Here is a 10,670-nt window from a genome sequence, read left to right as displayed (position 1 = left end):
AAGAAAGTGACCAATTGACTGACCAAAACATTTCTCGGTTCAATTAAAGTTCCTATTTAATCAGTCCTGTTCATTTTGCTGTTCACATTTGGACATTGTTAAATAATGGATCAAACATCAGTTGTGGATTTTGCCGTTCATCTTTGCCTTGTTAGAGAAGAGAAAGTTGCGCAAAAAGTACTGAAACATTGGACAACAGTTGGAGGCGTGTATTCAAATTTACTTTAAATTAGATTCACCTGCAAAGGTTACTTGTTTAACCTGAAATATCACCCGGAAGCCGAATATGCCTAACTCGTTTTGAGTGGTGTATTTCAACAGACACGGCCAGCAATATAAACATTGAGAGTAAATATTTATCCATAAAAACACATTTCAAAGTTGACTCACTACTCTGTATTAAATATGAAATCCATATTTGAACGTAACAACCTTCTGGATGTGCTAGGCATGGGCCCCTTTGTGTATTTTAGACTAAATGAGGATGATGTGGACTCCAATGTGTTGATAAAACCATCACTGATGATTTATGACATCATTGCGTACGACCCTCAGTCGGACTTCAGGGCTTGCAGCACTGACTCGGGCACTCGGCTGACGTAGTACTCGTGGTTTCTGAGCGTCGCGAGAACGCCGGCGGAGTTCATGCGCTTCACATTAGCATCATAGCGGTACGCATTATTATGCATGTCCGTGAGTTTACCTGGTAGAGAAAAAGGAACGCATTACGCAAATTAGATGCGGGCTGCCGGTTGGATTGAGTGCCAAATCCAAAGTGATGTTTCATACCGCCAACGCAGCGCAGGAGAACTTCGGGAGCGCACGTGTCCCACTTCTTGGTTCCTGGGCTTGCAAAGATGTAAGCGGACGCCTTGCCCTCAATGAGCTGGATGATCTGCGGAAAGATAACTCGCCATGACTCGTCGTCAGGTCATGCTCCTCCGTCCATTCATTTTCCACACCGCTTATCCTGCTCAGGGTTGTGAGTGAATTGGAGCCTATCCAGTGACTTTGGGCTAAAGGCAGACTTAAGACTACACCCTGGACAGGTTGCCAGTCAATCACTGTGCAAATTTAGAGACAGACAACCATTCACAAGCACACCGTGGGAACTGAACCTACGCTGTCTGCACGGAAGCCAGGCGGGCGAACAACGATACTAAACTCAAGAATTTGGAGTTCAAACTAAATATTCTGGAAAAACATGCCGAAAAGAATGTTTAAATGTTATTCAAAACATCATCTGTACAGTGAATGTAAAAGGGTTAATATGAAGTTTGAAACATTATTTCAATTTACATGAGTTTCTTTGTTTTGAAATGAGAACAACTTGGAAGTCAACCAGCATCACAGCGAGCGTTCAACTTTGGAGGTTCCGCTGGAATAACTTAAATACAGCTTACCTTGTTCCCTGCACCACCCACTCTTATAACCTCATGAGGTTCCATTGCATTGACGCAGTCTGTTACAAGCTTGTTGCTATGGGAACGCGTGGTGGTCACAATGCGTCTGTTGTCCCAAACTTCTTGTAGCTGAAATCCAAAGGCACCCAGTCCGAGCATCCCCCACATGGTTCTTCCCAAACGCGCCCCTGGCCCAAGCTGGCGAGAGACAAGTCTTGAGGTAAACGTCGGCCCAAAAAAATAAATAAATAAATAAATAAATAAAAAATAAGAGCGACAGTTCATAAGAGAAGTCGGATCGTTGAATTTGGTCCGGACCTGGTAGTTGTAGAAAGGCTGGTTGATGACACCTGCGATTGCGCGGCCTGCGTAGGCGATTCCGATAAGCACGGTCACGTTATCGAGGAAGCCTGAAATACGCAACAACATACAATATATGGCAGTTGGACTAATTGAAATTATCAATACAGCAATTCAAATAATGTACTTTACTACTACTTTACAGTAGAGAGGACAGAAGGAACTAATAAAAATGATATTTTAAAAACCATATTTCCTACTAAAATTATTTTCTCTATTATAATATATAATACAAACAAATATATGTTTTTCTAATTGATTTTTACACTTTAATTAAAAAAAAAAACACATACCTGTATAACTAATAACACTCATAAATATATTATAACTTCAGAGACAACCTAAAATATGAACCGAAACACAATGCATGTGGTTTAAAACACATTTACACACGTTTGTACTTAATTAAAAGAAATCATAAAATTAGAGGTAAAATGTTCCTTCAAAGTGAATGCTCTCTCTCTGGTCCACCACTTATTAGTTTCAAAATATTTGTCGCCAGTACAGTTCATTAAGTCACATTATTCAGTGTTTCGTGCTGTACTATTGGCGAGTATTTGTACAACAGGACTCACCTTCCGTGTACTCCTTTGTGCCATCCACAGGATCCACCCACACAACCAGCTAATATTTTGAAAAGGCAGAAACAGAAACCACTATGTAATCTCTGTAAAAAAATGACCAAGTTTCACATTATAGTATATATACAATGCGGTCCACAAGTATTTAGACAACGACCGAGTTGTAATGACCCTTCCCACTTTGTCTTAAGTGACAAGCATGCTTTATTGGGTTGAGTTCAGGTAACTGAATTGGCCTTTGAAGAATACATATTCTTTCTTTGCCTTCAAAGACCCCTGCGATTCTCTTCACAGTCAGAAAAACTAAGTGAATGATTGCGTAATACTTCACTCACTGAATTAAAAACAAAATTAAAAATCTCATGCTCAGCTCATGATCGTGTGCACTATATAACAACTCATGTTGGGGGCAGTTATATCGCACGGACCTGTATACTGTAATTGTTTGTAGGATTTATTGTTAATATGCATTTACTTGTTTTTATTCATGATTATAGACTGAATATACTCAATTGGTACGGCTTGGCAGCTAACTAGATCTTGCTTAGTACCTCGTAAATACAATTTTTGGGGGGTGAAAACTCATGATACGACCTGGCATCTCTGATTGGCCGTTACATCCGCAATGCAGCGACGCCATTCACCTGCGATTCAAATTGCAATAAAACTAATTGCCAACGTTCGGCCATTCATAAAACTTGTTCATAAAAAGTAGCACACTGCGCAACGCTAGTCACATCGCTCGGTGTGCGCGTTTTCACAGTTTTCGAAATTGCAAAATAAAATTACATAATTTGTCTCCTTTACAAATGTTTATTTTAACAATTTTGTCACTTTGTAAAATACCTTTTTTTGAGCCCCTTCAAATCAATTGTTGTAAAGTATGAAAGCAACATCACAAAAACTCTGTCGTTGTCCGAATACCTCTGGGCTTAAGTATACATTTAAAGATAACCCAATCACAAATGGTGCTTCCTAGTGCACTGGTTTTTACCTCCTCCTCTTTCACTCCACAATATTCAACCGGGCAGACTTTCTGAAGGATTTCTTCTGCTTGGCCATTTTCAATCAGGTCCTCTGAGACCTCCTCAGGTGGAAGTTCCTGCATGGATCCATACGAATATGCACACTGAGAACATGCACGAGCCAAGGGTCAAACACGGGATGTCTCGACTGTGGGACAGACATGCAAATCACTCGGACCCGTGTTGGAGAAAAATTAAGTACACTGACCTCCTCGCCAATGATAGTGATTTTAGGGAAACGTCTGGACAGTGAAGCACAGACGCTCCGCTGTGCAAGTCTGTCCGCTAGTGTCTGCAGATCATGAGCACCCTCCTGTGTCCAAAGTGGACAAATCAGTCTCATTCGAGACATATTCATGAGTCAATGCCTCACCTTCTCCACTATGCCGAGGTCTCCACGGTGAAGGACGTTTCTCACTATGTCGCCAGCTTTCTCAGCCACAGTGTAAGCCGAAGCCACCAAGCGAAGAACCACAGCAGGACTCCCAGACATTGCTGAAGATCCGCACGCTGTCATTATTTCCATAATGTACTCATACTTAAACAACAAAAGAGGTTAGGTTGTGCATAGCTGTTCATACTGAATGCGAAAACTTTACATACAATTTAGCAAAACACGCACTGTAATTTTGCTTATCCTCTGTACAGTAGCACATTAAGGGTGCATAAAAAAACAAGTAACAGCTGTACACTTGGATCAGAAGAAACACTAACAACTAACACATGAATGAAGTGAAAACGTATGAGGAATACTTACTAACCAATATGGGCACATGCACAACAAAAAGCTCGCTGTTATGGCGAATTGTCGTACATTAACTTGAAATGGATGTCAGAAAACACCTTTTGTCCCAAAGAGCTGACATCAATGACAAGATAGTTCTGGCCAGGTTAAGACAATTCCACCGAGCTCCACAAGTGGGTGTCTTTCTCGTTCAATAAAGTACTTTAAATCTCATATTACCACCACCTGATTTCATTTTGTAATAATATTACATGCCCTGCGATTGGCTGGCGACCAGTTCAGGGTGTACCCCGCCTCTTGCCCGCAGTTAGCTGGAATAGGCTACAGCACGCCCGCAACCCTAATGAGGATAAGCGGTGTAGAAAATGGATGGAATATTACAAAATGACTTAAGAAAATGTCGTTTAAGACTCATGTTGCAACCAAGCGCTTTGTAGCTCTCCAATAGTTTCTGAACAATTTTTGTATTTCCAAGAAAGTTCTCGACGACGTCTTTGAATGATAACCAAGCATTTTTCTCAAGGTGTGACATGGTTCCGGTGAACTGTTCATCTTTGATTAGCTGCCTAATTTGTGGACCATAAAACACACCGGCCTTGATTTTTTTTCAATTGACAGACAAGGAAATTGCAAGATGATGTTCTTGAAACAGTCGCCATCAGTTTTACAAATTGCTTCATGAGACCTAGTTTTATGTGCAGAGGTGGGAATATTATTTTCTTCCTGTCAACAAGTGGCTAATGTAGACTGTTGGGATCTCCAGATTTAAGATCAGATCTCGGAGGCCAATTCGTCTCACCCCAATGCTTCTCTCGAGCTAGAAAGCAGGGATACTTTGTGTACCCACGTTGCTAACCAAGAAGGAAGCACACCATTTTAAGGTTAATCCAATTGTGTTTTTCATATTGCAATAACTCAAATGACTCTCTTTACATCTCCATGTCCTGTCACTGCGTTCTTTAACATCACTCAGCTCTTCTAGAGGAGGTGGTAGTTCGAAAACCAGCACTGCAATTTCAGATGAATGAAGCATTGGTCTTATATCTGACGGTAGGTTAGGATATTCTATTTGACTTTTATTTTTCGGATGTTTTCACGAACAAGAACAACAGTCTGTGCAATCTTTTTTTCTCTCACCAAACCATGGGGACACCAAATGCCAACTTTTCACGTTCCTTTGGTCCACGTCCATAAACTCTCAACACACAGCTTGCACACTTTTTGAGGAGCCCATGGCTTGTCTTGATCACAGAGTTTTACTTTAAAATATGCAAAATATAATTGTTTGACAAATGCACTGATGTTTGCCCTCTGACTCGGAATGGTGAAACTACCACAAATATAGCAAAAGGAGTCAGGGTTACATGTACGACGAGAAGCAGCAGGAGCAGACATGTTATATAGATATGTGTAAATAAAACTAAGATGGAATACTTACAAGCTTTGAAAAAAAAAATCCGACTTACAACGGTATGCACGTTACAAGGTTAAATGAAGCCAGCGCAAATCCCCTTAATTCCTACTACGCGAGCTTTCTGTTTGCAGATATTGATAGTACTGACCTATTGGGAGATGAACACGCCTCTCGCCGCCGTCTCAATTGTGACTGCACAAACAAGTTCCCACGGAGCTGCAGATGAGTCCAATCGTAATCAGCTGGCGAGTCTTATACAGCTAATCAGTGGAACTTTGCTTCTCTGGAGGGTAAGCTGTGGAGAGGAAAACAATTAACGTGCTAGGAAAAAAAAACTGCCTGCAATGTTGGCATCAGCATGCCAATTTTAGTTTTAATCAGCATAAAAATCGAACTCCACAGAAAATTGTCGGTGATACAAATGCGGAAGTGCAACCGGCGGACGCTCTTGCTCGTTGAGACAAGGGAGCCTTTCGTATGTGAAAGCGCGACACTGCCCCTTGTGGCCTGTTAATGAACTTTGAAAACCGCTGAAACAAAAACAAGCCCTTTTTTCTACACAAGAAAATTTCTTATTGGCCTTTCCATAAAACAAAACAATTAGTGAATTATACCTTAACGGGCACACAATTCACACCTAAGAGCAATTACCTAAGAGCAATTTAAAATATTAATTAACGTCATTGGAATGTGATTGGAACCCAGAACCTCTTTACTGTGGGGCATAGGTGCGAACCACTTGGCCCAGTGCCAAGCCCCACATTAAAATTGTGTGGTGACACATTTTCCTAAATTACAACACAGCCATCTTCCACACATATTCCCTCAAATGTGAAACAGTAACGGAAATAACTGTCAATAGACAAATGACATTTAATGACATCAAATACATAGCAATGAATTATTTCAATTCAAGATTCATGTGAGATTTACAGGCATTTCATCTGTTTGCAAGTGCTCTGTAGCCCATCTCTGCCTCCATCTGCTCGGCGGTGAGAGCGCCAAGCAGCGGCTGACAGTCCGGATTGAAGACGGAATAAGCGCTCATCTCCCCGGGCTCCCGTTCGTCCGGGTCACGCAGTCCCTCGTACAGCCAGTAGAAGAGGGAGACGACGAAGAAAGCTAAGCCAAACTCCAGTTCCACGAAAAAGCCGAGCAGGACCACCCAGAGCAGGACTTTGAGCAGGGTGATGTTGGAGAGGTCATATTTTCTTGTGGACAGCCATCTCCCCCACGAGGTGTCTAGCATCCAGTCCCTAGCGCCCTGTGAAAACACATGAGGAAAAAAAAAAAAAAAAAACACAGATTCTGATCATGCAAATTCCACACAAGAGGCCTGAAACTTACTGCCCCCACACAGTTTCTCCACCCATGCGTGTCACTCTCAAGGGCGGCCGAAGCACCACCAAGCCAAAAGATAAGCAGAGATGCAGTGTTCGTACAGATTCACCTTCGCTAACAGTAGCAGCGTGACAAGATTTCTGAAAAATGCTGAGTCCAGTTGGAATGGCCACCTCGATCTGAGTACAGCGCCACCAGAATTTAGAAAATCTGATGATGGGTTCTGGAGAAAATGAGCATTTGTCTGTGTCTGTGTGTGTGTGTGTGTGTGGGGGGGGGGGGCACACAGCCTTCAATCAATTCCATATTGGCACTCGCCATTTATTTGCCATCTTGATGCATGAGGGTGAAACGCCTTTTTGACTATTGAGGCAGCAAGTTTTCTCGAATGCGCAGATAGCAACTGATAAGCAGCATACACAAACATCTAAGTTGTCCAAATGGCGGGAGTGTGGCATCCAACAGCTTTTATCTGAAAGCGATCACCATAATAAACCCTCAACTTCACCACAGCAATGATATATTGTGTGCAAGAATATCTATTTTTTTGGGGGGGATAATGAATATATGATTAAATATACAATGTGTACTGTGTAAATGAGAGCCAGTATAATGGAAATGTATTTATTCTTTGTTCTTTTATTTATCTGATGAGTCTGGTATGAGACGCACAGTAATATTTTGACAATAAAGCAATCTAATCGAAGCACTTGCGTTTGTCAATATGTCCACTGCAATGGCCAACTTCCACCGGTCTGCACAAAATGTAATTGCGCGGCTTAGTGCTTGTCCTCGAGTTGTCTTTGTAAGGGGCTCGCGTGTACTTCGCATTTCACAATTTCTCGTTGAGTTTCGGCCCACTGCGTAAGATCAGCCACCCCAAGCGCTGCAACTAGTCGTCATGGTAACCGACTCTGTACTCACTTGCATGAATCCGGAACTCAGCAAAACAAAACAATGTATTAAAGGTGCGCCACAATTCCTGGTCGTTGGGGTATTTTGACAAAAGCACATCCATCGACATGTTATTGAAACGCTACGAAAATGCCAAATCTATTTTGTCTGTAGGAGTTAGTAGTAGGAATATAATGTTCGCGGAGCGCTTGAAACACGTTAAGCACACAATGTAGACAATTGAAATTGACAGTATTCACCTCTTCTGGGGGGCTGGGGTCTGACTTTTGCTCAGTCTGCGGAGTGCCATCTGGAGTCGCGCCCACGTTTGTGTTGGGAGCAGCGGGGGCTGAGGGCTCCTTGCTGGAAAGCCTTTTCGCCTGCCGCCGAGCCCTGAAATCTGCAAACTTCCGCTCCATTGCGACAAGAAACGTGTCACGATATGTCAGAAGCCGCTAAACTTCATCCATCCAGCTCACCTTCATCCATCGACACCGCCAACGTTCACAAGTGTGCTTTGAGTGCCACGTATCTACGTTTTAGTGACATTTCCGTGTCACAACTTTGACGTTGTTTACTTAAGCCAGGGCGTCTGCCTGAAAGCGGGACTTGCTGTCGTAAATGGCCTGTCGCGAATCGGTGCCGTCGGCTTTTTGGCTAACCAGCTTGTTTGCGGCGTTGTGGTGAGTCGTCTGCTATTTTGCTACATTTTGATGGCCTTATTTCTTATAAATAGTTATACAAGTTAACTCATCATATGTGGTTAAAATAACAGTTAAACATTTGACACGAATCGTCAAGACAGCAGCTCAAACCACACCTAATTCCTCCCGTTGTCACGATTATTAAACACCATTTGTTTTACAAACCGCCATCATGTTGCACATTAGCTTCTGTTGACGTTGCCTTGACGTCAAGACAGTCTTTCAAATAAGAGTATAATAGACCGTAGTGATGTGACGTTGCGACAGAACACATGACGAACTCCACATCCTTGTTAACCTTATGCACTCGAGCAAGCTCATCTGTAACGTGACACCCCAGTTGCATCTCATTGCAAGGTGTTATAGTGCAATATTTCTAAATCTAAATGCAGTGTGCTCTGTGTTGTAATCTCTTTCCAGACATGGCCTCTGCACCAGCACAGCAGCCCACCCTGACTGTAGAACAGACCAGAGGTAATTTTTACATCCTCCATACTAAATTAACAATCAAAGGGAATTCCCGTCATAAAACGTTCCTATAATAAAACCATGATTTACTATTACGACTACAATTTCCGAAGCTGTCAAAATAATGTTTTAATTGCAGTTTTGTTGGTGTCATACAGGGGTTTTCCTGGCTCAAATTGAAGCAGCTATGATACGAAATTTGTTTTTCTTTAATGAAATCTATATAATGGGTGTCACTTTTGCATTTCAATTACAGAAATAAATGAACTTCTCTACATATTGTAATTCATTGAGGTGCACCTGTATTGTATTGTATATGCATTAGTGAAGTGTACTAAGGTCATGTGTTTGTGCGCATGCTTCTCAGTGGTGCTCAGTGAGGTGATCCAGGCCTTCTCTGTGCCGGAAAACGCGGTGAGGATGGAGGAGGCACGGGAAAGCGCGTGCAACGACATGGGCAAGATGCTACAGCTGGTGCTCCCCGTGGCCACGCTGATTCAACAGGAAGTCATCAAAGCATACGGCTTCAACAATGAAGGAGAGGGTGAGAGCAAAATACTTAAACTCGGGCCAACTGCCAGGATTGGATGCAGTTAAAATAACTATTTGAGTGGTTAACTAGTTTTTCATTTGCAAGCTTGACTAATGTGGGCAGCGCGAACACTAATATTGCCCTCAAGTGGCCAGGCGACCACACCAGAAGAGCAGCACAATGTCCATTGAATTGAAGCCAAAAAAGTCCCAAACTGTTCAATTTCTATTCCTTCTATTTAACTGTCATTACAGTATTTGTATCATGTACAGTATTATACTGTGTTATTTTTCTTATTAAAAAAGACAAACATCTGCTGTTTTCAGGGAGGCTGGAACAGATTAATGGCATTTCCATTCATTTTAGTGGGGAAAGAATTTTTTTTTGGAGCATGGTAATGGAATGAATTAAACTTGTATCTTAAGGCACTACTGTGTTTGGAATTGGTTGAGAAATCTGGAATAGAATTGTCCAAAAGGGTTTTAACTCCAAGTCTGCTTCTCATTTAAGGTGTCCTGAAGTTTGCCAGATTGGTAAAGATGTATGAAAGCCAGGACCCCGAAATAGCAGCCATGTCAGCCAAACTAAAGTCCCTCCTCCTGCCGCCTCTGTCAACACCACCCATAGGGGGCGCCATTCCAGCCTCATAAGAATGAATTTGAATTTGTTCATGAATCCAAGTTGTCGACAGAATTATCACAAATGTCATTTTGTCACTTCTTTGAAAGGCTCCATAGTTACATTATGTAGAAAAACTTTGCTGTGTTCCACCATTGCCATTTCATTTTTTTTTTTTCTTTCAAACAAGTATTTGCTTGTATTTATCACATTTATGGAACAATTCCATGAACTCACAACATTTTGTATACTGTTAATAAATGTCATTGTTTTGTATTTTCTGAGAAGTTTCCTTACTTGCACAGACACCAATGTTGTGTGGATCCCAAGTCCCCCACAACCCACTAACTCCAAACAGTTATTCACTTTTAATTTTGCCATGTATAGGTATATGAGGGAGTGGGGGGGTTAGATATGCAGTTTTATAAATTGACAACCTAACTCCAAAATACAAATATTTAGTGCTTTTGTTTGCAGAAAACGTTCACACCAAAAAAATAATAATAATTTTGGTCTCAATTTTTTCCAAAGCTGTATTTACAAAGGAGCATTAGGGCCACATTAAAAAATAAATTACACTTTGAA

At 41.6% G+C, this 10,670-nt stretch overlaps 3 protein-coding genes across 9 annotated transcripts; 1 reads left to right on the top strand and 2 right to left on the bottom strand.

Moving 5' to 3' along the window:
• Window positions 1-208: 208 nt before the first annotated feature.
• On the bottom strand, window positions 209-6,232 carry bpnt1 (bisphosphate nucleotidase 1). 6 transcript variants are annotated; one of them, XM_061753705.1, is made up of 9 exons: window positions 5,677-6,232; window positions 3,743-3,907; window positions 3,578-3,682; window positions 3,339-3,473; window positions 2,339-2,387; window positions 1,722-1,813; window positions 1,404-1,601; window positions 790-895; window positions 209-703 (listed from the first exon to the last, which is right to left on the bottom strand). In XM_061753705.1, the coding sequence occupies exons 2-9, from the start codon at window positions 3,893-3,895 to the stop codon at window positions 552-554; spliced, it is 990 nt and encodes a 329-aa protein (XP_061609689.1). In that variant the 5' UTR covers window positions 3,896-3,907; window positions 5,677-6,232; the 3' UTR covers window positions 209-551. The 6 variants fall into 6 exon arrangements, with proteins under 6 accessions (XP_061609689.1, XP_061609692.1, XP_061609694.1 ...); XM_061753708.1 differs by having other exon boundaries at window positions 3,339-3,446; XM_061753710.1 differs by having other exon boundaries at window positions 3,743-3,879.
• Window positions 6,233-6,381: 149 nt separating this feature from the next.
• Window positions 6,382-8,381, bottom strand: saysd1 (SAYSVFN motif domain containing 1). 2 transcript variants are annotated; one of them, XM_061753713.1, is made up of 3 exons: window positions 8,243-8,381; window positions 8,024-8,176; window positions 6,382-6,792 (listed from the first exon to the last, which is right to left on the bottom strand). In XM_061753713.1, the coding sequence occupies exons 1-3, from the start codon at window positions 8,246-8,248 to the stop codon at window positions 6,469-6,471; spliced, it is 483 nt and encodes a 160-aa protein (XP_061609697.1). In that variant the 5' UTR covers window positions 8,249-8,381; the 3' UTR covers window positions 6,382-6,468. The 2 variants fall into 2 exon arrangements, with proteins under 2 accessions (XP_061609697.1, XP_061609696.1); XM_061753712.1 differs by having other exon boundaries at window positions 8,024-8,349.
• Window positions 8,360-10,361, top strand: grcc10 (gene rich cluster, C10 gene). Its single transcript, XM_061753714.1, has 4 exons — window positions 8,360-8,446; window positions 8,888-8,941; window positions 9,303-9,479; window positions 9,978-10,361. Exons 2-4 carry the CDS (start codon window positions 8,890-8,892, stop codon window positions 10,115-10,117), a joined length of 369 nt encoding a protein of 122 aa, XP_061609698.1. The 5' UTR covers window positions 8,360-8,446; window positions 8,888-8,889; the 3' UTR covers window positions 10,118-10,361.
• The last annotated feature ends 309 nt before the right edge of the window (window positions 10,362-10,670 follow it).

The sequence above is a fragment of the Phyllopteryx taeniolatus genome, chromosome 18 (genome assembly GCF_024500385.1).
Source record: "Phyllopteryx taeniolatus isolate TA_2022b chromosome 18, UOR_Ptae_1.2, whole genome shotgun sequence".
NCBI lineage: Eukaryota > Metazoa > Chordata > Actinopteri > Syngnathiformes > Syngnathidae > Phyllopteryx > Phyllopteryx taeniolatus.
This window is presented reverse-complemented; position numbering and strand designations above follow the sequence as displayed.

Bases quoted from the DNA above. Each gene is read 5' to 3' on its own strand.
- bpnt1 (XM_061753705.1), bottom strand. From the start codon at position 3,895: ATGGAAATAATGACAGCGTGCGGATCTTCAGCAATGTCTGGGAGTCCT. The intron at 1,814-2,338 runs GTGAGTCCTGTT...TGCGTATTTCAG, and splicing joins CACAAAGGAGTACACGGAAG to GCTTCCTCGATAACGTGACC. The intron at 704-789 runs GTATGAAACATC...TTTCTCTACCAG, and splicing joins TCTCCTGCGCTGCGTTGGCG to GTAAACTCACGGACATGCAT.
- saysd1 (XM_061753713.1), bottom strand. The intron at 6,793-8,023 runs GTGAATACTGTC...GTGTTTTCACAG, and splicing joins ACCCCAGCCCCCCAGAAGAG to GGCGCTAGGGACTGGATGCT.
- grcc10 (XM_061753714.1), top strand. From the start codon at position 8,890: ATGGCCTCTGCACCAGCACAGCAGCCCACCCTGACTGTAGAACAGACC. The intron at 8,942-9,302 runs GTAATTTTTACA...CATGCTTCTCAG, and splicing joins GACTGTAGAACAGACCAGAG to TGGTGCTCAGTGAGGTGATC. The intron at 9,480-9,977 runs GTGAGAGCAAAA...TTCTCATTTAAG, and splicing joins CTTCAACAATGAAGGAGAGG to GTGTCCTGAAGTTTGCCAGA.